This window comes from Coenobita brevimanus, chromosome 93, assembly GCF_032717465.1.
Source record: "Coenobita brevimanus isolate Jiangsu-jjx chromosome 93, ASM3271746v2, whole genome shotgun sequence".
Classification (NCBI taxonomy): Eukaryota; Metazoa; Arthropoda; class Malacostraca; order Decapoda; family Coenobitidae; genus Coenobita; species Coenobita brevimanus.
This window is the reverse complement of record NC_137046.1, coordinates 29,462,553-29,489,668: the sequence shown is the minus strand read 5'-3', so window position 1 is coordinate 29,489,668 and position 27,116 is coordinate 29,462,553. Positions and strand designations below refer to the sequence as shown.

At 42.2% G+C, this 27,116-nt stretch overlaps 1 protein-coding gene and 1 pseudogene across 2 annotated transcripts in view; one reads left to right on the top strand and one right to left on the bottom strand.

The window, feature by feature from the left end:
• Window positions 1-27,116, top strand: part of LOC145412627 (methionine synthase-like) — a 419,211-nt gene that overhangs the window by 146,918 nt on the left and 245,177 nt on the right. For both annotated transcript variants that reach the window (XM_080282544.1, XM_080282543.1), the window contains exons 9-10: window positions 7,399-7,490; window positions 19,403-19,516. In XM_080282544.1, coding sequence (XP_080138670.1) covers window positions 7,399-7,490; window positions 19,403-19,516 — 206 coding nt within the window. The remainder of the gene's footprint in view (window positions 1-7,398; window positions 7,491-19,402; window positions 19,517-27,116) is intronic.
• LOC145412556 (uncharacterized) lies at window positions 24,091-26,023 on the bottom strand (annotated as a pseudogene).

Below are 27,116 nucleotides of genomic sequence, written 5' to 3'. Positions count from 1 at the left end.
GTGAAGGTGAAAGTGACATTCACTCTCAGTGCTAGTATACAGGAAGAGAAAGTGAATCCTACGTATTTTACTGAAAGAAATTGAATCCCTGCAGTGACACTAAACTAATACTACTGAAGGAAACTTATGGATAAAGACTGTAGATATATATAAGTGTTATATAGTAATAGAAGTATAAAGTGTAAGGGGTTTTATGAATAATAAATGACAGATTACCAACAGCGAACTAGTGCAAGTGGGAAGGTCATACGTGCTCGTAATTTTCATTGCTTTCACAGTGGGTTTTTTTTGGAGTATGGATCCCAAACTACTTGATAATCATAGAGTAGTGTTTATAGTGTTAATATCTGGCTGTGGTAATCATATTACGGGTTGTCGGGAAGTGTAAAGTGGAGACTTTGTTACCCAACTTCAGAGGTCTCCATAAGTCCTACGGTAACCGACGAAGGCTCAACAAACATCCCAGGAGAAAGCTGAAGGTATGTGCCATATGCATATGTAATTTTAATATTCTCGGACTAATAACTGATTTTTGGCAAATATTTTTAGAGTCTGTCGGAACCCGAATAACCCCGCGGGACACGCAAAACATTGGGAAACATGCCCGCGGTGTAAGGGTTAATGATGCGCTGCCTGAAAGAGCGCATTTCCTCCACAAGTCCCAAGGGCCTCATCTCCCTGTCGCAGTCTGGGTGTTCCAGGTAGTCCAGAACGAACTCTACGTGTTCCTGGAGTGCCCTCAGCTTGGGGATGGCTGAAGTAGTGTCACGCTGAGAGGAGTCTGCATCATCGTCGCCATCCTCGTCGGAATCTTCAAGCTGGGTACTGACACCTGCAACTGAAGATGCGATCTCGATATCAGACATGGTCTAATACCCAGGATCGCCCTCGTCATCATCCAACCACTCACGCACTTCATCCACATCAACATCGTCCCCATGCACACGTAGACGTGCATGGAAGTCATCCACGTCAAAACCTAGGAAATCGTGCTCCACATCCATTCCGAGAAGCCGACAAGACCAACCATTTTCTAGAGTCTTGACAGGGACTTTCTTCCATGCACTGGCCCAGTTATAGATGGCAGACTTGATGTTGTAGCGGCGAAGGTTTTCCAAAGTCCGCTGGCCTCGCGTGTCCTGTCCCTCCCTGCACTCATCCTTGTCGTTGAGAACAACCATCACCTCGTCCAGGAACTTCCTTCGGTACAGCCTCTTCGTTGCCACGATCACTCCTTGGTCCATTGGTTGGATGAGAGCAATAGTATTAGGTGGCAGAAACATGCACCTAATGCGGCCATTCTCAGCCACCAAGTCCTCATCGCACGGATGGGCAGGTGCATTGTTGAGAAGGAGGGCCTTTACCTGGTCGCGTGGGATTCTCAGTTTCTCCGTCTGGTAATGGATGACCTCCTTGACGAAATGGCGGTGGAACCAGTCTTTTAAGATGTGGGCAGTGAACCATGCCTTCAAGGAATGGTACCAAACGACAGGAAGGACATCCATCACCCCACGAAGACACCGAGGCTGCTTTGCACGGCCAACAATGACGGGCTTAAGCCGGTGCATGCTGTTAGCATTGGCACAACACAAAGCAGATATCCTTTGCTTGGAGAGCTTGCGGCCAGGTACACGCTTCTCTGTCTCCTCCGCTAGAGTGTTCATAGGCAAAGAGCGATAGAATAAACTAGTTTCGTCAGCCTTGTAGACTTGACCGAGAGTGAGGCCCTCCCTGTTGATCAAGCGTTTTACCTTGTGCCGAAACTCCTCCACTCCATCCTCATTGGCGTCCAAAGCTTCACCATGAGACTTATGGTTGGTAAGGCCATGTCATAACTTGAACGCGAAGAGCCAACCCTCGGATGCCTTGAAGTCTAGGGCGTCGTGAATCCTTGTGAACTTCTCAGCAACAGCCTTCAGCTCAGTGTCACGCACCATCACACCAGCAGCACGTTGACGATACCAAATCAACGTGGAGCGGTCTTCTTCAGCATATTTGGGAGTAAACATCATCTTCCTCTCCACGTTGTGTTGCTTTTCAATGAGAAGTCAGCTGTGTACTGCACGAGTTTGTCTCAGGATCTCTTGATATCAAACAAAGTAGATCAGGCCAGGTTGAATTCATGAAGGATGCGTGAGAAAGACCATCCCGCATCCACCTTGTCCAATATCTCCCTCTTCTTTTCCAGAGTCAAAACCACCCTCTTCCTCTTCTCAGGCGGCGGGGCCATCATCACACACACTATTAAGAGGCACGAGAACAGCAGGAGAGCCTGCAGCAGGTAGGGCACCACCACAAAAGCAAGCCCATGGGCGGCCATAATCACGAGCGTGCACTCACAACAAGAGACATGCGGTAAGTAGGGAGGATACAGGGGCACTCTACCGGACGGCGGCAGAACGGCGCACCAAAACACAGCTGGCCTGCGCCGCGCGCACCAAGTTCAAATTACGGGCGGGAAAATAGTCAGATTTTTTTCTAATTTTTGCAGTTTTTGGCCCATTTTGGGAATATTGGATCCCGGGACCAAAATATCCGGTAAGTGGGGATGTTCGGAAAGTGGGCGTCCGGATAGTATGGGGATTACCGTATCTCTCTCTCTCTCTCTCTCTCTCTATATGTGTACATTATATGAATATATGTATGTATACACACACACATATTTATATATATATATATATATATATATATGTGTGTGTGTACATTGTATGAATATATTTATATATACTGTATATATGTATACAGTAAACCCTCATTATACGATGCCTCTGTGTACGATATTTCGCTTATACAATGTCAGAATTTTAGTACCCTATGCCCACTATACAATGGGAACGATTTGCAGCAACGATGGATCATCCGCGGCTCAGTGAACAGCGAATGTGCAAACGCAACAAAAACGTCCTCACACTGTCGACATTAGACCACACACACTTGTCCACCGGTCCAGCCTCATTAGCTAGCCCTGCCCAGCCAGGCAGTTCTGACATTGATGAGTGAGAGCTGTGAGTCCCTGTGACCGTGAGGCCGAGTCGGGACAATTCGCCGTCAGGACAATTCCCCATCATTTATTTACGTATCAGTTTATTTAGCAAGTACACTAGTTTTTTAATTATGTAAGTTATAAAAGTGATGGTGGTTTATTGTTTATATAGTAAATGTAAAATATGGCATCAAATCATGGGCATTAAATGAAAAATAATAATATATTGAATCGTGAATCAGCTGATTTATGATCGATCCTTCATCTTAGCATAAGGCTACGTACGAGACATTGGCATTATATAAATGCCTAATTACCTTAAGTGAACGATCGACATACTTTGGAATTATATAAATAATCTTCATGTTACGTCTATATAAATGTTTCGGGATATTTCGCCATCAAGTCAATTCGCCATCACAACAATAACAAGACAATTCGCCATCGGGACTTTTCGTCATCAGGATGATTCCCCATCGTTTATTTTCATATCAGTTTATTTAGGAAGTACATTAGTTTTTTAGTACTGTACTTGTACCTCTTCAAAGTCGTTTTAAAATATACCCAGGATGTTGTAGTACCAATGGAAATTAATGAAAACAGCTGTGGGTGATGCTAGAACATAATTCAAAGTCAATTACAGCAAGGTAGAAACAAGTTAAATATTGTCTAAAAGTGCAACGTACAAATGATATCCAAAGCCAATGCTATTGAATGAAAACAGACTTTGATAGATCCCCCTGAGAATTAGTTATTAAAGTATCAGTTAATCAGTAATAAGTATGTTTATAAAATGACGGTGAAATGTCCTGACGGGGAACGTCCATATTATGATGACGAATTGTTGACTTCATGGCGAATTGTCTAGGAACCACATAAACAACAGTTGCTTGCTTCAGTAAAGGTAAGATCTACTGTATACTGTAGTTTTCATACTTTTTTCTCTGTATTCACTATTAATGTGTTACTTTAAATGTTTTAACATAAGGATATTTCATGTATGTGAGTGCTAAGGTGTGTGTATGTGAGAGTTTAGGCACGTCTGGGAACGTATCCCCATTGACTCCATGTTATAATGGGATTGCTAAACGATGGATTGCTTTACGATGGGGTTTTCAGGAACGGAACCCCATTGTATAATGAGGGTTTACTGTATATGCAGTGCTTGTCAAAAGTATCGAGCGCCTATGTCAGGGCGTGCAATACTTTTGGCAAAAAAAGAATCACACTTTTTTTATACTAAAAATTGAGTCAGATGTTTGGGCCTCTAACATGACGTCACGGCAGCCTGAGGCCTTACTGCGCGCTGGTTGGCTGCCGCCTCAGTTGCCTACAGGCTGCATGAGAGAGAGGAACTCTGCCGCTCCTCCCTCTCTTCTTGCGCTACTTTTTACCTAGTGTCCTGCGGTGTTTTGTTTTTCGCCACTTTGTTATGGCCCCTACCTGTGAACTTTCGAGTGAAATCATATCACAGATCATTGCTCAAAAGGAGGCAGGCCACCCCACGAAGGAAATTAGTGATTTGGTTGGTGTGGCCTGATCGACAGTGCGGAGGTGGTGTGCCTGTTTTCGAGTGGAAAACAGTGGTGACATTCCAACAAAGAAACCGCGGTCTGGTAGGCCCAGGAAAACTTCCCCGATGTCTGTTAATGTGTTAAAACGTGCAGTGGAGTCTAGTCCTCATGTGAGTGCAAGGAAAATTAAGGATAGCAACCCAGAAGTGTTTGGTGAGGTTTCAGTGCGCACGGTGTCTCAAAGAGTCCGTGAACTTGGTTACATAAGTCACAGGCCTGTGAGAAAGCCTCTTCTTACACGTTACCAGCGACTTCGTAGGCTTGCCTTTGCTAACAAGTACCATAACTGAGGTGAGGACCAATGGTTGTCAGTGTTGTGGTCTGATGAGGCAACGTTTAGTGTTACCTGTAATTGAGGAGCGCGCGTGTACTGGCACAGAGGTAGTGACCCGCTTTTTTTTTTTTTTTTTTTTTTTTTTTTTTTTTTTTTAATGTGAGGAAGAAGGAACCAAAGGCAATGAGCCCGCAATACTGTTCCTTCCAAGAGAAAAATAAAATACAAGAGAGAGCCAAATTCAAGATCCATTCATTTCTAGATGCCTGGACACATTGCGTTTGAAAGAGTGGAGATCATTGGAAGCAGGAAATACAGACAGAGGGAGACAGTTCCAGAGTTGGCCTGTTGCATAAATGAAGGACTGGGAGTAACGGTTAACTCTCGCATTAGAGATTTGGACAGAAGAGGGGTGAGAGTTTGCTGCTAGATGGGTGCTACGCACCCGTCGTAAAAGTGAAGGAATACATGAAGACAGTTCAGAGGTACAGTGACCATTGAGGTAGCGATAGAAAAGAGATAAAGATGCAGCATTGTGGCGAAGAGACAGAGGTTGAAGGGAGTCAGTAAGAGGGGGAGAGTTAATGAGACGAAAAGCCTTTGACTCCACCCTATTGAGAAGAGCTGTATGTGGGGAGCCTCCCCATACGTGAGAGTTGTACTCCACACAGGAGCGGATAAAACCCCTGTATAGAGTCAACAATTGTGCGGGGGTAAAGAAGGAATGGAGTTGGCTTAGCACACCCAATCGCTTGGAAGCAGATTTTACAAGAGATGTAATATGATCTTTCCAAGACAAGTCCCGAGCAAATGAAGCCCCAAGCCCCCGTTAAGTGGAGAGCACAGTTAAATACGCTGACTCACTTATGGTATGGGGTTGTTTCTCTGGGAAGGGTTTGGGGAAGCTTGTTGTGCTTCCCAAGAACTGCAGAGTGAATCAGGACGTTTACCTGGAGCTTCTTTGTGATCATTTACCTGAGTCCTTCGAGCTCACAGGTGCACGAGTGTTTCAGCAGGACGGTGCACCTGCTCATAAAGCCAAATCAATCACCAACTGGCTTCGTGACTGCGAGGTCTCCTTCATGAAAGACTGGCCAGGCAATAGCCCAGACCTCAACCCGATAGAAAACCTCTGGTACCTCGTAAAGAAGAATCTCCAAGGGAAGGATGTGAGCTCTCTGCCTAAGCTGGACGCAGCCATTCGTGAGTCCTGGGCAAGTATATCACCCCGGCACCTGAGGAACCTCGCCCTTTCACTTCCATGACATCTCAGGTCCATGAAGAAGCGCAAAGGATACCCTACCAAGCATTAAAGGTAAATATAATGCATTATTTACATGTTTTTTCAATGTTGAAAGGTTTGTTTCGTAGGAGGGATGCAGGGCGCTTAATACTTTTGTCGAGCACTGTGTACATATATATATATATATATGTAGCTAGATAGATGGAAATACATATATACTGTACATGCATATACACGGTAAAGTTGCCTAAGGCATGGCTAATTGGTTCTGGAACAAACCCACACCATAGAAAACCGTGCCGTACAAATAACTAAACTTATGGGAAAAATGGAATTTGGTTCTGGATGTTCACACAGAGTCCCCTTTTCACCACACATTTCCCCATTTTCCCCCATTTTACACATGCACACAATCAAGCAGTCAATCAATGCATGTTTTACACACAAATTAAACACTAAACAATAAATAATAAAGGACTTTAAGGGCATAAATTTCTGAACGTACTTAACGCCAACGAAGATAGTGCTAAAGTCGAAGGGGTAGGGTTGGGGGTTCTGAGGCAAGGAGCGCATTTCAAACCTTGCCATGCCCCTGCACCATAGGTATTTTATGAGTGTGGTTCTTTTTTTTTTTTTCTTTTTTTTGTTCTGGCACCTTGTCATGTCATAGAAAACTGTACCATAGAAGTCCATGCCATAGGCAGCTTGACTGTATATATATACACACCAGTATATAGTCAGAGCACCCACCATCCAATTTACTTGATGTAGAGCTACCTTCAGGATAATCTACACTAAGTGAGACCCCAGATGGCTTCTTTTAGCCCAAGAAACCATTGACATGACTGAATGGGTACCAGGCTACTGGAGTGGGATACTTTCATGAGATAGCATTGGTGTAGCAAGTTGGCTTTGTTGCTTAGTTATATAGATGCTCCTCAACTCCCTCCCTGTCACCTGAAAGGGTGATCGGGACTCTAGAGATGGGTAACCAGCCTTCAGTCCATCAGGTTCATATTTCAAATGATGGGGTCACTGCTGTTACTACTAGTACTGGTAACCATATAACCAGATGATCAGTGGTGGTTTGGTCAGTTTATATGCTCCTACTGGTTGTGTCCCATAAGGGTTCATGTCTGCATTGTGGTTATAGTTTATTTCTCACATGTTGCCACTCAAGAGAGAGCTAATGGTTACACACCAAAACATCCAGACTGAGTAGCATAGCCCTGGGTCCCTGTATTTCTAATGGTGTAATAAGGATTTTGGATGATAAATAGAATAAATAGTAATATCCTTTTACTGTATAATGTTGTATTTCCAGGTGAAAGGTGCAATGTTGCTGGCTCCCGACAGTTCTGCCGCCTTATCAAGAATGGCCAGTATGAAGATGCACTCAGCATAGCCAAAGCTCAGGTGAATATGATCTGTGATTTTGTTACAGGATAAGGTGACCAGATTTATTGGAGCTAAAAGTGGGACGCACGCGAGCGTGTGTGTGTGTCTGTGTGTGTGTGTGTGTGTGTGTGTGTGTGTGTCTATATATATATATATATATATATATATATATATATATATATTATATATATATAGATAGAGATAGATAGATAGTGATAGATAGATAAATAAATATAGATATAGATATATAGATAGATAGATATCTCCGCAGATAGATATTGACTAATGTGACAGCGACCGCTGCTGCGCTACACAGACTGAGGCTGCAAATCAAACACTAACGTATCCTACGAACTCCGAACATACCGTACGATACAGTGAATGGGTCGACCAAAGTTACCAGCTAGTGAGCATTACAGATTTTATATTAATACAGTATTTCGGTATTTCATTTGGTTAGGATTATGCATAATTTAACTAATTCATCCTCATATCATAAAAGAAGGTCATGTTATATCTAATCCTATAGTAAGTTTCTAAAAGCGGGACAATTAAGATAATTTGCTGAAAAAGTGGGACATTCTAGTCACAAGTAAAAATGCGGGACGGACGTCCAAAAAGCGGGACTGTCCCGCCTAAAAGCGGGACTCTGGTCACCTTATTATAGGATTACTGGAATCTTCCATTTCTTTTAGCATTTAAGTAATACCATATAGGTTAAATTTTCTACATGGATACTATTGTATTTTATCAGATATTACTGTGCCGACTGATACTAAAATATTAGTGTTCCCTAAGAATGTGACATTAACAGAAGTGAAAAGTGGTGTGAAGTTGAGGAATGAGAAGACAGTAGGTGTTGGTGAGGTACTTACAGAGATGTGTAAAGTAATGAAAAGAGTAGAACGTGATAACTGAGAGATACGCCAGAAAGCTTGTATGAATGGCATTGTACTGGTGAGCTGAAAGTAGTGGTAATGCGTGTGTAGATGCAAAAGTGATTAAAGGGACAGCAGAAATTATCATGAGATATTTGCTAAATTAAAAAGTTACAGGAAGGAAAGAGAGAAGTAGAAGAAGAGGAGGGTAGACACAGATTGATTGAAGTGAGGAAAGAAGTAGGCAGCATCCAGTGAGTGGATGATGGATGCCAACACTTACCACTCAGAAAGGATTAGTGAAGCAAAATGAGAAAAACCTTAGAGTTACTGTACAGGATGACCTATCACCAGAAAAACAAAAGCAGGATCATTTGAAAGGCATATAAAGACAGAAAGCCAGTACAAGAGTTCCTTTTAATTATGTGGAGGAGGAAAGGTTGAGGAAGAAAAGTGTTGATGATATGACAGATTAGCATAGGCAACTGTGGTAAAATCATTTTATTTAAAGAAATATGTTAAGAAACTGGAGAAGTACAGTGGATGACCACAAGGATGATGATAAGCTTGAGAGAGTTGTCATACATGGAGAAACTGAAATTACCAACCTTAAGTGAAAAGAAAGAGAGAAGAGATGTGATTATGATATATCTATCTATCTATCTATTGCCAGATGCCATAATCCCATAAGGGGTGGCCACAAAAAATTGCCTCCATGTTGCCCTGTCCCCTGCCATTTCATTGCCCTGCTCCCAGCTCACACCCCTCTCTCTCATATACCTCTCCACTCCATCCCTCCATCTCATCCTTGGCCTTCCCCTCCCTCTCCCCCCCTCCACCTCACTCACATACATTCTCCTCGTCAGTGTCACTCTTCATCCTCTCCACATGGCCAAACCACCTCAGTGTGTGTCTCCTAATGCTTCCTATCACATCCACATCCACACCACTTCCTTATTTGTTAGTCTGTCCCCCTATGCGACTCCACATGCTCCTCTCAAATAACTCATTTCCACTGCTTTCACTCTCGACTTGTGTCCCTCCAGCAAGGCCCAAGCTTCACTTCCATACGTTAGAGTTGGTATCACAATAATGTCATGTAGTAACTTTTTCACATCCATACTCACTTCCGTGTTTCTTATCACTGCTTTCAAGGAACCAGCAACCTTTCTTTCTTGTTGTACCCTTTCAAGCACTTCATCCTCTATATCACACTACCCAAGTACTTAAACACACTCACATTTTCCATTTCCCCCTCACCCAACCTCACTGTACATTCACTGACTCCACTTCTCTCGAAGACCATAACTTTACTCTTTTCTTCCCTACATTCACCTTTAGATTCCGTTTCTTACACACACTCCCAAACTCATCCACCAAGTGTTGCAGTTCCCCTTCGTCCTCACTTAACAACACAGTATCATCTGCAAACAACAGTACAGGGAGTTTCCAAACATGGCCCTCTCTCACTAGGGCTGCTCAAACATCCACTGCCCTACCTTGTATCTCTTTTATAACCCCATCGACATACAGATTGAACATCCATGGAGACTTGACACATCCTTGTTTCAATCCAAACTTTAAATAGAAAAATTCACTATCCACACGCACTGCAGCCTTAGCACTCTCATATATACTCTTCATGGCCTTCAACAACTTCCCATCAACTGTATATATTTGTACTTTACACAATCCTTGTCGATCCACCCTGTCATATGCTTTCTCCAAATCCATGAGGGCCGCATACAACTTCTTTCCCATCTCTAGAAACTTCACTAAAGATCTAAGAATGAATATCTGGTCTACACAATCTCTTCCCTTCCTAAAACCTCCCTGTTCTTCTCCAACTAATTCCTCTGTTATTTCCCAGACTCTGTCAATAAGTGTCTTACCATATACTTTTCCTGTTACACTAAGAAGACATACCTCTTTTCCCCTTTTCCTTTGTACAGGAGAATAATTATACCTGACTTCCAATCCTCTGGGACTCTGCCTTCCTCCCAGGCCAATCTGCACATTTTCCACTTCCATTCTACTATGGTGGTACCACTCTAAACTGGCGGTTTGGGAGGGGCACGAACATCTGTACAGTGGTGCCACGTGTTCCATTCCTGCAATGTGAACGGCTCTGATATGTGTAAAAGGCATCACAATAAGATAAACACATAAGAATACAATGGTAACGTGTGTATTATAATATATGAAGGAACACTAAACTTATTATGCGTAAAATATTTATACGGCAGTACAGAAACGTGACATAAATATTTTACAGTGTTGCTAAAAAAAAAAAAGGAGTCACTTTTATTGGCTGTTACCGTATTTCTGGGGTGGGTAATAATGTCACAATTATGATTATAAGATAATGTGCAGGAATATAAGTAAAAATATGCCAATTTCTTAGTAAAAGAAAAAATAACTCACTGAACCCTCGTGAGCGGCAACACTCACACACACCCAGTCCGACCTGGCCAGAGCTTCGTCCTATCACTGTGTGGAAATAAAGTCAAATTTACAATATGTACATTATAACGTAAAAGAAAATAATCAAAATGTATCCTAAAATACCACAGACAAGAGAGAGAGAGAGGGGGGGGGGAAGGCAGACCAGGGGCAATGTTGAATGCAGCTGAGTGAGAGATGGAGGAAGGGAGGGAAGGAAGGAGGGAGAGAGTGATTGAATGAAAACAAATCATGGCGCCACAACAATGAGGTCATCTGGCGCCATATGTAAAACAATAATATTTTTAAATATAATTAGATATAATAAAAACAAAATAAAGAAATGAAAGCACAAGTTTATAAGTCACTCATAAAAGAAACAAAATTCCCAAAGGTGTTGCACATCTCCCCCCAGGAGAGAGAGAGAGAGAGAGAGAGAGAGAGAAGGCAGGCCAGGGGCAGTGTTGAGTGCATTGTCAAGCTGAGGGAAAGATGAAGGGAGGGAAGGAAGGAGGGTGAGAATGATTGAATGAAAAAAAAATCAAGATGCCGCAACACCGAGGTCATCTACCGCCATATGTAAAACAATAATATAATAAAAAACAAAATAAAAGAAATGAAAGCACAAGTTTGTAAGACACATAAAAGAAACAAAATTCCCTAGGGTGACGCACATCTACCCCCAGGAGAGAGAGAGAGGCATTGTGGTTATGGAAAACGTGGCAACACTGTACAGAGGTTCGTGCCCCACCCAAACCGCCAATTTAGAGTGGTACCACCATACTATCTCTTCCCCATGCTTTAGCAGTTCCCCACACATTCCAATAATTCCTGGGGCTTTCCCCATTTTAACTTTCTTCATTGCTTCCACAGCTTCCATCCTACTGATTTCTTCCTGTATTCTCACCTCCCTCCTTCTCCCAGCCATTCCCCATCCACTTATACTCGCATTACTTTCATTCTCTATGTTCAACAATTCCTTAAAGTGTTCTCTCCATTTGCTCACTTTTTCTCCCTTCTGCACTAGTAGTCTACCATTTTTATCTTTCACTCCCCAGCTAACTTCTGTGGCACCCTGTCTAACTCACTTCACCTCTTTCCAGAACATTTTCTTACATTCCCTCCACTTTACACTCAAATTCCTTCCAAATTCCTCATCCACTCACTTCTTACTCTCTCTTACTAATCTTCTCACCTCTCTCTTCCATTCTACGTATAACTCTCTCTTCCGTCTCTCAACTTTCACCTCTCTCTTCCGTCTCTCAACTTTTTCCGTGCCTCTGTTTCTCATCCACTCACTACCGGTATATGCTTTCTTTTTTTGTGCCACAGCCTGTTTCACCTCTTCATTCCATCATGCTGTTCCCTGCACCCCCTTTCATCTTCTCTTCACTCCACACACCACCTCACATGCTGCGCAGATTTCTTCTGTGAATATCCTGCACACACCTTCCACGTCCCCTATCTGCTCCAATCCATATTTACCCAATCATTCCTCCACTTCCCTCTTATATTCTGCCCTTTTCCCATGCTCTTGTAACCTTTCCACCCTCCTTGTATGAACTACATCCTTGTGTCCTTCCCTTCTTCTGTTTTTCCATTTCATTTGGACTTTGACCACCACCAAGTGTTGGTCAGAAAGTCCACTCCCTCAACCCCTATATACTCTTGCATCCATTACACACCTTCTCATCCTTTCATCCACTCAGACATAATCAATCATTGCCTTCCGTTCATTCAGTTCACCACCCACCCTTCTCATCACTTGCCATGTATACGTGTAGATCATTTTGTGCCTGAAGAGGGTATTGGCTATCAACAACCCCCTCCTGCCACAAATATCCACTAAAGCACTGCCATTCTCATCCATTTATGCAGACACACCCCACTCACCAACTACTCCATCCACCTTCACATTCCCTACTTTTCCATTCATATCTCCAATCAAAAACACTCTCATTCTTTTCAGACTTTTCCATGCTCATTTCCACATTTGTCCAGAACTCTTCTGTCACTGTGGTTGCACGATCTTGCGTTGGTGTATACTCGCACACAATTGCCCACATATGTAGTCCAACTTTCAATCTTACCCACACAATCCTTGAGCCAACTGATCCATACTCTCTTATATTCTCCTTCCATCTGTTACTCACCACAGTACACACTCCTTGTTTTGGCCCCTCATTCTCACCCATTCCCGTGCATATACCCCATTCATTCTCCCATTCTTTTGCAGTCTCACCTCTCCATTTAGTTTTAGTTAATCCATCCTCAAGCACCTGAACAATCTCTCTTTCTTTCACCTCATCATTTGCACCCCTTACATTCCATGTAGCTATTTGTACCATGTCCTTTGTTCGGTCCGCAGTCGTCACCTTTTGGTCAGTCCTGGTCTGAGGCTTCTTGTTCATATTTTTAGTTAGCTGTTTTCCGGGGAGGGGCACTAACCCACCGCCAACCTACTTGTTGTCACGTAGGAAACACATGTTGGTTGGTTATAAGGTTACCACCCACTGTTGTAAATGATTTCCTGGTTTACAGGAAATTATTTGGCTTGCCACTTAGTGTAGAGCTACCCTAAAAATAGAGTACCACTACACTAAAGTATGATATGTAATGAAGTATAAGGACTAGAAAAAGTAGGTAGAGAGGATCTGTTTGTGAAAAACAGTGGAAGGGCAAGAGGATATGAAAATAAGAGATAAGTAGATGTCTGTATGATGTAAAAAAAAAGAAGTTTTAGTTCCTTAACCCACTGCATCCCAGCAGATTTTTCACCAGTGAGCTCCCCCAATCCCAGCAGATTTTTTTTTTTTTTTTTTTTGGGGGGGGGGGGAGCTAAAACCTCCACTTTTTATGAGAAACATCAAAAATTCAGAGAGAAAGTGCTCACCTGAGCTTAGAAATGCCCGATACAGTGACCCTCCCCACACCTGGTACCTTGTTCTCTTGAGCTAGGCTTCAGAGAAGACGTTTTCTGTGGGATTGGTAACTATTCCAAACCACTCAGAGTAGGTAGATATTTTTTTATTTCGTACGAATTTATATGTAGTACAAGAGTATATTGGTTTTCAAACGGTAATATAGGTGATATAAGCGTTGTTTCACTCACCGAACACATCAACATACCTCACCTTCTTTGGCGATGTTACCTGCTCATCACTTCTGCACGTTTCATCCTCTAATGCCACGTAAACTTTGTCCTCCACATTGTCATCGATTGGGGAATCACTCTCACCTTGAATTTCATACCGTTGCATGCTATGTCTTTACTGGCCAGGTCACTGGTAACTGGTGAGTTGCCGAGACAATGGCGTGTAGGGGGGAGGGAGGTCACGTGGGGTAAGGCATTGTCCCTGCCTGGCCTCAGGTAGAGGAAGGTGTCCTGCTTATACGTACTAGAAACACCTGCAAACTTTGAAAAATGTGCAAATGACAGACCTTGTAATTGCAGCGTGTTTATAAATGCCAACGGGAGTCACAGTGACAAAACGTTTGGGTGCATATGTACAGCCGACAGCAGAAGTTCGTCCCTCTTAGCATGCGTGATACGAGCCTGTTGATCTGGTAACACTGTATGAGATAGAGTTGTCAGGTACGCTTTAAATGGCTAATATTAAAGAAATGTGTTCGGAGATAAGAACACATTCTCTAATGATAATATTAATTTGCAGCAGGTGGGATAATAAAGTTATTGTGAAATGTTTGACATTGGTGTATGAAGATTCTTCGTTACGGACACAGACGCCTAGGATTACTTGGACTGGACTGATGTTGCCAGCAAGTATTATATGAAATATTATAGAACGATTGCAGTCTTAAAGGTGAGGTTGCAAGAAAACACTAATTACGATGTCAGTTACACACTAAACAAACACAGAAACTGCCAGTTCGTGTTTCGCCAGTATGCGATTTTGTTTTATAAGTTAAGTCACTTCCCTTTCCGACCTCTCTCCCCACCCGTCTCTCCTCTTCCAAGTCATGCTTTGCCATCATCCACGTTTTATCGTTAATGTTGAAAATCGTATGTCTGTAGGTAAACTGTGGGAAATAATATAAAAGTGTCAGTGAGCTTCTTTTCCTCCATCGCTTGAATTGTTATCAGTGACTTGAATATAAATGTTAGTAACATGAATAAATAGTCACTGTGGTGGTTAGGAGACATTTCTCGTCATCATTTATGTAACACTTACCTAACTATCGTTCTTACAGTGCCCAAAATACACTCCCTCTCCACCCCCTCGCCATCTCCTCCCCTCCCCCTTCCACTGTTTCCATCACTTCTCCCCCCTCCCTCCGCCCCCATTTCCAGTAACCTTTGTTTCTAGCCTGCAACACTCCGAATCCCTCCCCACCGTGTTATTGTATTGACCCTGCCCAACTTCTCTCCCTTGTCATTTCAAATGTCTTTTTCTCTCCCTTTTTCATTTTTGTCTCGGGAATCGAACAACATAACGATGTTTGGGTCATGTTTTTGTATAGTATCCTAATGTGTAATATTATAATGACCGTGACAATGGCGGTCAAGAGGCATTAACTGTTCAAAGGACGGCAGTCAGTGCCTCAGTTTAATGATCATTTTATTTCTCCTCCTCTAGCCATTAATATCTTGCTTACACTTATTTTATAAATCCCAACATACATAAAATATGAAGCACAAACGTCCTTCTTTTCACCAAAGAAAATATTTTCTTAAAAGTACTGTCAGTATTCTTGGTGATAATTTGTAGATCTTCAGTTACGATTAAATATAGCAAAATAGATGATAGTCACAAAAGCTGTATCCTCATACATTTGGCTACCATAATCATCGTAATATACGATGAAGGGGGATTATACCCCTCTGGATGAGTAGATTAAGCCCTTATCGGAATATGCTTGTCATGAGCCCGGACAGCAGGCAGCTGTAAGTGGAAGTATGAGATTGTCGCGGTGTAAGGGTTAATTATGGTAAAGGTTCGCTTCCTATCCATCCGAGTCCTTGTCACTCCTGTATCGATAATTTCGGCAGTTGCAGAACTGATGTTCAGGGCGCTGATGGACAGCCATGCCGTTACCTTTTGTTCTAACCATGCAATGCAGCAATGGGAATGGAATGATAGGGATAATCTTGCTGACTGCATTCTCTGACCTTGTAAGATCATGCGTTGAGAGAGTTCAGATCAAAGTATGTCGATGGCATATTGTTTTAAATTATAGATAAGTAGACGTATCTCATAGGTCTCACTTTAGTGCGGAACACAATGTGTGGGGGGGGAGGGGATTATGGAAGCAGGAATACTTTGGGTGAGGGAAGGGATTACATATATTACAAGCTGGGACACAGATAAATATGTTATAATGTGAAGGGAGGAGTGAGGGATACAGAAAGCGGGAAGGAGGCGAGGAGGGAAGGAATCCACAAGGGGGGGATGGTATTGAACACTGATAGTTACGATGGACATATTATTGTTATGTAAGTAATTTGGTTACTTGTGTGTAATACAGTTGGCAATATAACATGCACGAGTATTGTGTTTATAATGTCATTACAATTAAGACTCAAAGTCCTGTAAATGGTAATAACTGTATTCAAATTAGGAAGAACCGATCTAGTCAGGGAGGTAAACAGAAGCAGAGTCAGTTACATGAAATCGTTGGGAAGGGTTGGGGGTGTTGAGGGAGAGAAACAAGGGGTACTGGTAGAGGGGGGGAAGGGAGGGGGGAGAAGTGATGGAGACAGTGGAAGGGGGAGGGGAGGAGACGGCAAGGGGGTGGAGAGGGAGTGTATTTGGAGCACTGTATTAACGATGGTTATATAAATGTTATATAATGTGACGAGTAATGTCTCCTAACCACCACAGTGATGATTTATTCATGTTACTAACATTTATATTCAAGTCATGGATAACATTTCAAGCGATGGAGGAGGAAATGAAGCTCATTTGACACTTTTATATTGTTTCTCACAGTTTATCTACAGACATACGGTATTCAGCATTAACGATAAAACGTGGATGATGGCAGAGCATGACTAGGAAGAGAAGAGACGGGTGGGGAGAGAGGTCGGAAAAGGAAGTGATTTAACTTGTAAAACTAAACCGCATACTGGCGAAACACGGACTGTCAGTTTCTGTGTTTGTTTAGTGTGTAACTGACATCGTAATTAGTGTTTTCTTGCAACCTCACCTTTAAGACTGCAATCGTTCTATAATATTTCATATAATACTTGCTGGCAACATCAGTCCAGTCCAAGTAATCCTAGGCGTCTGTGTCCGTAACGAAGAATCTTCATACACCAATGTCAAACATTTCACAATAACATTATCCCACCTGCTACAAATTAATATTATCATTAGGGAATGTGTTCTTATCTCCGAACACATTTCTTTAATATTAGCCATTTAAAGCGTACCTGACAACTCTATCTCATACAGTGTTACCAGATCAACAGGCTCGTATCACGCACGCTAAGAGGGACGAACTTCTGCTGTCGGCTGTACGTCAGCGGGACTGGGTGGGTTAATAGAAGCATTGATATTTGGAACAGTGTGTGCTCAAAAATTGATTGGATGGTCATAGATATGGTGACAGGATAGTGTAAGCATAGCTCAGATCCAGTATATTGATACTAGATAAATACAACTATGGTGGTACAAATCTAAACTGGCGGCTAGGGTGTGGCGCGACCCTCTGTACAGTGTTGCTATATTTCCCAAACCCGCGATGTGAAATGGCTGTTATATATGTAAAAGGCATCACAAATAAGATAAACACATATGAATACACTGTTAATGTGTGTATTATAAAATATAATAGAACAGTAAACTTATTATGCATGAAATATTTATACGGCAATACAGAAACGTGGCATAAATATTTTACAACGTTGCTAAAGAAAAATGTAGTCACTTTTATTGGCTTTTACCGTATTTCTGGGGTGGGTAATAATGTCACAATTATGATTATAAGATAATGTGCAGGAATATAAGTAAAAATATGCCAATTTCTTAGTGAAAGAAAAAATAATACATTGAACCCTTGTGAGCGGCAATACTCACACAGACCCAGGCTAACCCGGCCAGAGCCTCCTCGTGTCACTTTGTGTTCTTACCTCCTGGGTGGTGTGGAAATGAAGTCAAATTTACAATATGTACAATATAATGTAAAAGAAAATAACCAGAATGTATCCTAAAACACCATAGATGAGAGAGAGAGAGAGAGAGATAGAGATAGAGAGAGAGAGAGAAAGGGGGGGGGAGGCAGGCCAGGGGAGGTGTTGAGGGATGGAGAAAGGGAGGGAAGGAAGGAGGGAGAGAGTGATTGAATGAAAAATCATGGCGCTGCACCAGTGAGGTCATCTGGCGACAAATGTAAAACAATAATATTTTTAAATATAATTAGGTTTAATAAAAAAATAAAGAAATGAAAGCATAAGTTTATAAGTCACTCATAAAAGAAACAAAAGTCCCCAGGGTGACGCACATCTCCCCCAGGAGAGAGAGAGAGGGGGGGGGGGCAACGCGCGTATGGAAAACTTGGCAACACTGTACAGAGCTTCGTGCCCCACCCTAGCCGCCAGTTTAGATTTGTCCTACCATAGGTACAACACACACACACACACACACACACACACACACACACACACACACACACACACACACACACACACATACACACACACATATACAGAGGGAGTTGAATCTTGATTACCAATCCACCTTTTGTTATGAAACTTGACATATGCAGTAAGTGTGTGAACTTCGCTCTGCCTATTGACTTCCATGGTTAAGTATGCTGCAGTATCCAGAAAATAATCATCTTGGATTTATTGGCATGTGATAGTCACCAAGCAGATTAAATCTAGTCTTTTGATATTCAGAACTGTCAGAAGGTACAAATGCAAAAGAAATGCCTTTCTGTCGCTATAAAGTAGCCAAGATGGCTACATGCACCACACTGAGTATACTCTGCTCATTTAGTCATGAAGGAAAATCTTCAGCTTCATTGTTTATGTGAACAAAACACCACTGGGAATATTCTGACCAAAGTAGCCAGATATCCTTAGGTTTCATTCATTCATTCATTCATTCATTCATCATCTGATCCAGTGTTGCCCCATGAGGAGCCGGGGGCTAGGCAAGTTGGTCTTGACATCAAGTGACCAGCCTTAACTGATCTCTGAGTGGCATTATGTGAGCAACAGATCCTAACCACCCCATGGATATAAACCTACACTGGCTCAGTCTGATTGGAGTGCATTAATTTCCCACTAAACCACAAGGCGCCATAATTTGGTTATATGGTTACCATCCAGCATGGCAGATGGTTTTGTGGTGTACGGGAAACAATTTGGCTTGTCACTAAGTGTAGAGACACCTATAGATAGAAGGAAGAGGAAAGAATGAGAGAAAGGAAGACAGAAGAAGAAGGAATGAAAGAAGAGAGGAAAGGGCAGGCATCCAAGAGCAGCACTACATCGAGTGAGTGGATGGTGAGTGGCTTCATACCCACTTGAAATAAGAATAAAGGTTACCATAGTGACTGTTGGCAGATACATTATCAGTACATGCAGATTTTTTTTTTTTTTTATAATATGGACAGATAGGTCATTGAGTCCTATATTCACAGGTGGAAAATGGTGCACAGATACTGGATATGAACATGGATGAAGGTCTACTGGATGGCAAGGTGGCCATGACACGGTTTCTCAATCTTGTAGCCACTGAACCGGACATCTGTAAGGTTAGTTCAGATCATGTTAAGCCTTTGAGATGTAAAGTTTTCAGAATCTTCCCATTCAGCTTTTCTATACAATTGCAGTTTTATGTGTAGAATATTTCTGAATAAGAAGAGCTCATTATGCCATCCTCCAGTTATGTAATAAGATGTTCTGTTAGAGTACTCCCATATTACCACAGTTACTGTTAAATTCAGGTCTGGCACAATTATATAGTTTCTAGGCTGGCCTCCTAAGGTTTCTATCCCACTTTCTGTGCCATGATAACAAGTTTCCACTCTGATTGTACTGTGGCTGCAGTTGTAGATGGCCACTGTTATATCTCTAAAGCTATCAGTTGTGGTGTTCCATGTGGTTCTTTCTCCACCTGCTGTCTTGCTCCTCTTCATCATTGACTTCCGAGTTGTATATCTTGCCCAGTCCAGCCATAAATTGATGGTTCTCACTGTCTCATACATCTTTCACAGCATAAGTCATAACAGCCTTTCAGCAGTCATGAATGGATGAAGCATTGGCACACCTGACTAATGATTTTTTTTTCATATTTCAGTGGTGAATGGGGATGCCCATCATCCACTCACTCAGTAAAGGGATGCTTTAAGGCCACTACACTGAGTGACAAGCCAAATGGTTTTCTGTATCCAGGAAACCATTTACTACGCTGGGTGGTAACCATATAACCGGGGTTTTTGGCCGGGTTAAGTGTCCCCCAGATTCCCCTATCTAAAATCACTTAATAATGGCAAATGTTTCAGAGAGCCTCGGAGGGCCCAATACCTTCCCAGGGCCCCAACCAGATAGGCAGATTCGCATGGCCATGTAGAATGTGAGAGGCGTGAATGAGGAGAGCAAGAGAGTGGAAGTGGTGAATATGTTCAAGAGTGCGAGATAGGCCGTGTTGGCATTGTGTGAAACAGGTGAAAGGGTGTGAAGTGGAGGAGTGCGAGGGTGTGAAATGTGTAAGATCGAGCATGAATGGGCAAGGAAGTCGCAAGGAAGGAGTTGCTTTGTTGATGAATGAGGTGTGGCAGAGTGGAATGAGGGATTACAAATGTGTCAGCTCGAGGTGTATGTATCTGAGGTTCAAGTCTGAGAAGGTGAAAGTGGCAGTAATTGTAGCATATGCAGAGTGTGAGGACAGGAGTGAGAGAAAGATAGGTTTTGGGATGAGCTGGATGAAGCAGTGGAAGAAATGCCCAGGAGCTATAAAGTGATCATAATGGGCAATATGAATGGAAGAGTAGTCACTGGTCCTGAGGATAACATAATGAGTTGTAATGGAGTACCAGGAGAAAATGATAGTGTGAAGCGACTGAAGAATGCATGTCAGGGAAGGTGGTTGTGCATTTGTAACTCGTATTTCAAACACAAAGATGCACATAAATTTACATGGTATAGAGGGAACGAGGATCGCGTTGAAAGGAGCCTGATTGATTACATGCTGGTAGAGAGGTCGATGATGGGAATGGTTGCTGATAAGAGGGCCATGAGAGGATGATGTGGATGTCTGTCAGATCATATTGTTGTGGTATGCAAGATCAAGCTGAGAGGAGTGAGGTGAACCAGGAGAGAGAGGAGCAGTCAGGGAGAAAGACTGAAGCCGAGAAGCTGAGGATCAAAGAAATGGCAGATGAATACAGGACCAAAATAGGGGATGAGTTAGAATCAGTGAATTGGAATGAAATGGATCTGGACAGCCTGTGGAATGCATATAGGGATTGCTTAGGTAGGAATGCTAAAGCAGTGTGTGATGTGGCAAGAGTAACAACAAAGAAGAAAGATACAGCATGGTGGGATGAGGTTAAAAGATCAGTGAAGGAAAAGTGGAAGAAGTGGCTAGTGTGGTTACAGGACAGGGGTTCATTTGAAATAAGAACTAAATATATTGAGAGAAAGAAGCACATAAAGAGACTAGTGAAGAGGAAAAAGAAGAGGTAAATGATGATCTAGGAAGAAAATGAATGCAAACTACTCTGAAAATAGGAAGTTATTCTGGAAAGAGGTGTGGAAATGTGGAAGTGGAAATGGAAAGAAATGTGATGGTTTGAAGGATATAGGTGGTAGATTATTAACCCATGGGAATGAAGTAAGGACCAGATGGAAGAATATTTTGAAAGCCTGATGAATGGGAATAGAGAGAGCAGAGCAGCTGTAAACATGATTGGTTTTGGGAGTGTGCAGAGAAGGAATGCAGTACCAGGAGATTTGACACCTGCACAGGTGAAGAGCACTGTGAAGCGGCTGAAAAATGGGAAAACAGCTGGGGTTGATGAGGTGTATGCAGAGATGAATAAGTGTAGTGGAGAGAGCGGAATGAAGTGTTTGTTGGAGATGTGTAAGAAGGCATGGATGATTGAAACTGTCCCAGCAGAGTGGAAGAAGGTTGTGATTGGACCCTTGTACAAAAATAAAGGTGAGCCAAGTGAGTGCAAGAATTATCGTTTATTGAGTGTGGTAGGGAAGGTATGTGGAAGAATTATTATAAAGTAAGAGAAGTCCTTGTGATTGATGAACAAGGTGTCTTTAGGAATGGTAGAGGATGTGTGGATCAAATATTTGCAGTAAGACAGATAGCAGAGAAGACATGTGAGAAGGACCATAAGGTGTTTATGGCATTCATGGATCTGGAAAAAGCATACAACAAAGTGGACAGAGAAGGATTGTGGAATGTTCTGCGCATGTACGGTGTAGATGGTAAGCTGCTAGGTGCCATCAGGAGTTTTCATGATGGTAGTGAAGCATGTGTAGGGATTATTGGGATTAATGGGCATCTAAGTGAATGGTTCACAATTGGTGTGGGCACACGACAAGGTTGTGTAATGTCCCCGTGGTTGTTCAGTATACTGTATATATGGATGGGGGTGATGAGAGAAGTAAAAACATGAGTAATGGAGAGGGGTATGGCATTGGTAATAAATGATGATGGATGGAATCTCAAACTTATATGCTGATGATGCAGTACTACTTGCAAATACTGGACAAGAACTTGGTAGACTAGTGCAGCGTTTTGCTGATGTCTGTGATCGTTGTGCCTTGAGAGTAAGTGTAGGAAAGAGTAAAATGATGGTTATTGAGAGAGAAGGTGACTCCCAGTGCAATGTTCGAGTGAATGGAGAGAGGCTGGAATTGGTGAGAGAGTTCATATACCTGGGTACAGTGATTGAAAAGAGAGGAAAATGCACAGAAGAAGTGGAAAGTAGAGTGACACAAGGAAGGAAAGTAGATGGTGCAATGAAGACTTTGATAAGAAACAGATGCATGAGTGTTGCAGCTGCCCAAGGCTTACATGAAGGAGTGTTAGTGCCAGCCTTAACATACGGATGTGAAACTATGGTGTGGCATGAAAATGAAAACTCAAGAGTGATAGCATTGGAGATGGGACTGCTGAGGAAAGTATGTGATATACAGAGTGAACAGGATACAAAATAATGTGAATCATGAAAAATGTGGAATGAGGAAGTCTGTGGAGACCAGAATTGAAGAGAGTGTACTGGTATGATTTGGCCATGTGGAGGGAACAGATAACAGTAGAGTGGTGAAAAAGGTATATGAGTGAATTTAATGGAGGGAGGAGGTGAAGTAGGCCAAGGAGAAATTGGAGGGATATGGTGGATGAGTGTGTGAGGAAGAGAGGTTCATGGAAGTCGTTGAGGCTAGGGAACTGACAGGAGATTGAGCTGGCTGGATGAATATTGTGAGGAGAAGTGCATGATCAGGGATTTGGCACCCCTTTTTAAGGTGACAGTGTTTGACTTGACTCTATCGGATATGTTTTCTTGAAGCTACAGAACGTGGTGAATGTTTTTGACATATGAGATAGAGCCAGGATTCCTGGGGCTTGAATGATGAGTGAATGGAAGTGTTGCCCATTGGATTGGGCAGATTTGGGCTGTCTGGACATTGTTACTGCTCATCCTGCCCTAGGGTGGGAAAGGAGGTCTGGTTGATGATGGTGATGATGATATTTATATATACATACAGTGGAATTTTGAATTTTGATGGGCATGGGTGCCTAAAAATCACCGCAAAATTCAAATATAATTGATGAAGTACGTGAGACTTCCCGCAGGTCAGTTGAAATGTGCTTCGAATTTTATGAAGCAAATCACCTCTGCTAGAAGGGAGCTTTCACATGAGATACACCGCGCTGCCTCACACCACCAGACTTTAAAGTGTACGATCACCCACATGACAAGTAGTTTATCATTTCCTACCGTTTACACTGTTTTATCCATGTGATGCTGCATAGCGCAGGGAGGGAGTGGGGAGCATGTGAAAGCTCCCTTCTAGCAGAGGTGATTTGCTTCATAAAATTTGAAGCACATTTCAACTGACCTGCGGTAAGTCTCCTACTTCATCAATTTTATTTCAGCAAATCACTTCTCTGCTAGAGTCCGCTTTCCCATGAGGTTTTGAAGCCATGTGGGTGTTGTACTTTGACATTTTGAAGTTTTATAAGTGTGGATTTGGTGAAATAAAACAACCATGAGCCAAAAACCGCTGTATTATAAGAAATTTACAAATTTTAGTAGCTTGCCAAAAGAATGATGACTTTCTTATCACAATAAATACTTACACACTATTCTAGTACAGCTTCTTGGAATGTGTCAAGCTCCTGAACTATCTCCTTATCATAATGCTTGGCAAAGGTGGTCTCCCTTGACCACCCAGCCTTTGCCATGATGTGTGTTATCGGCACAGCCATGGTCTTGGCCTTTGAAGCTGCAGCTGGCCGAACACTGCCAGCTGAGTACTTTCCTGTGTCTACTCCTGACATATTAAGCATTATCCTAATCCATCTCGCAAGTGTCTTTTGTTACATTTTTGTGTGGCTTTATAACACTAATGAGTAAGTTCCCGTTCTCTTGATCCACATCATTTCTTAAGTGTTCAGTCTTTTCAATGTACATTTTCAGTGTTTCATAGACACATAGTCTTCTATCTTTAGCGTAAGCTTTAAACTCCACAAACTGCACATTGAATTTTGGCCTACATTGTTTAATGTTTTCCCCCTAACCAAACACAAACAGAATCCTTGCCAATTCTAATGTTTTTTAGCATTAACAAATGTAATGTTTGCACCCTGGCTGCTTGCGTGAGTGCCATTAGCATCACTAATTTTAGTGTTAGTTCTTTTAGGGGAAGACTGCACAACGGTTCCATAGTTCTCAGTTTCTGGAGCACCAGCTGGACGTCCCAGGTCTCTGCATACCTGGGTTTTGACAGTCTCAAGTTGAATACCCCTCTCAGGAGCCTGTTGACAAGAGGGTGGTTTCCTGCTTTGCAACCATCCACAACTATACCTAGTGAGGAGAGAGCTCCCCTTGCCGTGTTTTCAGAGTCATAGCCCACACCTCTGTGGAAGGTGTCGGACAGGAAATTTACAATATCCGTTACAGCGGGATTAAGGGGATTGATGTGCCGTCTATCACAAAATTGTATCCACTTATTGACATGTGGTTGATACTGTTTCTCAGTTCCTGATCTCCAGGAGGCCATGATAATGTCCGTACCCGCTGCAGATATGCCTCATTCTCGCAGTTGTTGCCGGACAATAGACATGCCATTAACCTGGTGTGTTTCATGAAGAGGTGTTCCTCTGCTGCTGACGGCTGTTGCAATACATTCTTCCTTCTCATTATTAGCCGTGGTTCTTTGATGAGCATTCTGAGTAGGGTCCCCATCCATGGTTGGGACGTCCACAGTGGCACAATCAACCACCCCCTTGCCATCTCTGCTCGCATTTCTGAAGGCACCTGGCAATCAGAGCAAAAGGGAAAAATGTAGATTAGGTCAAACTGTGACCAACTTATTGAGAAGGCATCAAAGTGTTCGGCTTCTGGGTCGGGTTTCCAAGAACAAAAACGAGGTACCTGTTTATTTAGTCTGGATGCAAATAGATCAATGCTTGGGACTCCAAAGATTTCGCAAAGTTCCCTAAAAATGTCCTCGTTCAATTTCCATTCATGTCTGTCATTAAACTTTCGAGATGCAGCATCTGCCATGAGATTAACTTTACCTGGTATATGAGAGCATGTAATCCAGGCATCATTTTCTGCACACCATTCCCAAATTTCGAGGCAGGTGTCATTACATGTTGCGGATTTTGTGCCACCCATTTCATTGACATACTTTACCGCTGTTGTGTTATCACAAAATACCTTAATGTGTTTCCCACTGATCTGATGTGCAAATGATTTCACTGCCAGTAAGATGGCTTTGAGTTCTTTAGAATTGATGTGCAATTCTTTTTCTTTTATTGACCATCTTCCATTAATTTGTTGATGATTTAGGTAACCACCCTAACCTAAATTTGATGCATCAGTGTACAGGTCTATTTCCGTACCCGTCCTAAAAATTTTTCTGTCTTGCACTGCAATGAGATTTATCCACCAAATCATATCTGTTTTCATGTCATATGTGATAGCCATCCATTTGCCAAAGTTACCTTTTTCTTTCTCCAGTGCTGAAATTTTAGCAGTTTCCAACTTTCTATAATGCAGTTTCCCCATTTCTACTGCTGGAATTTCAACGACCAAAAGCCCAATTACTTTGGCCACATTCCTGATTTTGTCTCTATTACTATGAAATAATTGTTTGCAGCTTTGAACTATTTTCTCTTTCCTCCGTTCAGGTAATGTAACTGTCAATGTCTCTGAATCAATGACGTTCCCCAAATATTCCAAACATTTTGTAGGTACTAGGACAGATTTGTCAGCATTAATACAAAATCCCATTTTCCTTAGAATCTCTACTGTTGAATGAATGCTCTCATAGCATCCTTCCAATGAGCTGTGTGATATAAGTGTATCGTCAATGAAACTGGTGATGGTATGTCCTATCTCTCTCAGTGTAGCAAAAATGGGTTTCATTAGTTTGGTGAATAGACATGGCCCTTCTGCAACCCCATTAGGAAGACAGGTGAACTGATAGATTTTTCCTTGCCATTTAAAGGAAAGAAATTTTTGTTGCTCTTCAGCTATATTTACAGAATAGTATGCATGCCTAAGATCGACTGAGGCCATGTAATCACCTTTGTTAACCCCTACACCGCGGGCATGTTTACCGATGTTTTGCGTGTGCCGCGGGGTTATTCGGGCTCCGACAGACTCTCAAAAAATATTTGCCAAAAATCAGTTATTAGTCCTAGAATATTAAAATTATATATGCTTATGGCACATACCTTCAGCTTTCTCCTGGAATGTTTGTTGAGCCTTCTTCAGTTACCGTAGGACTTGTGGAGACCTCTGAAGTTGGGTAACGAAGTCTCCACTTTACACTTCCCGACAACCCGTAATATGATTACCACAGCCAGATATAAACACTACTCTATGATTTTCAAGTAGTTTGGGATCCATACTCCAAAAAAAAACCCACTGTGAAAGCAATGAAAATTATGAGCGCGTCTGACCGTCGCACTTGCACTAGTTCGCTCTTGGTACTCTGTCATTTATTATTCATGAAACCCCTCACACTTTATATTTCTATTACTATATAACACTTATATATATCTACAGTCTTTATCCATAAGTTTCCTTTAGTAGTATTAGTTTATTGTCACTGTAGGAATTCAATTTCTTTCAGTAAAATACGTAGCATTCACTT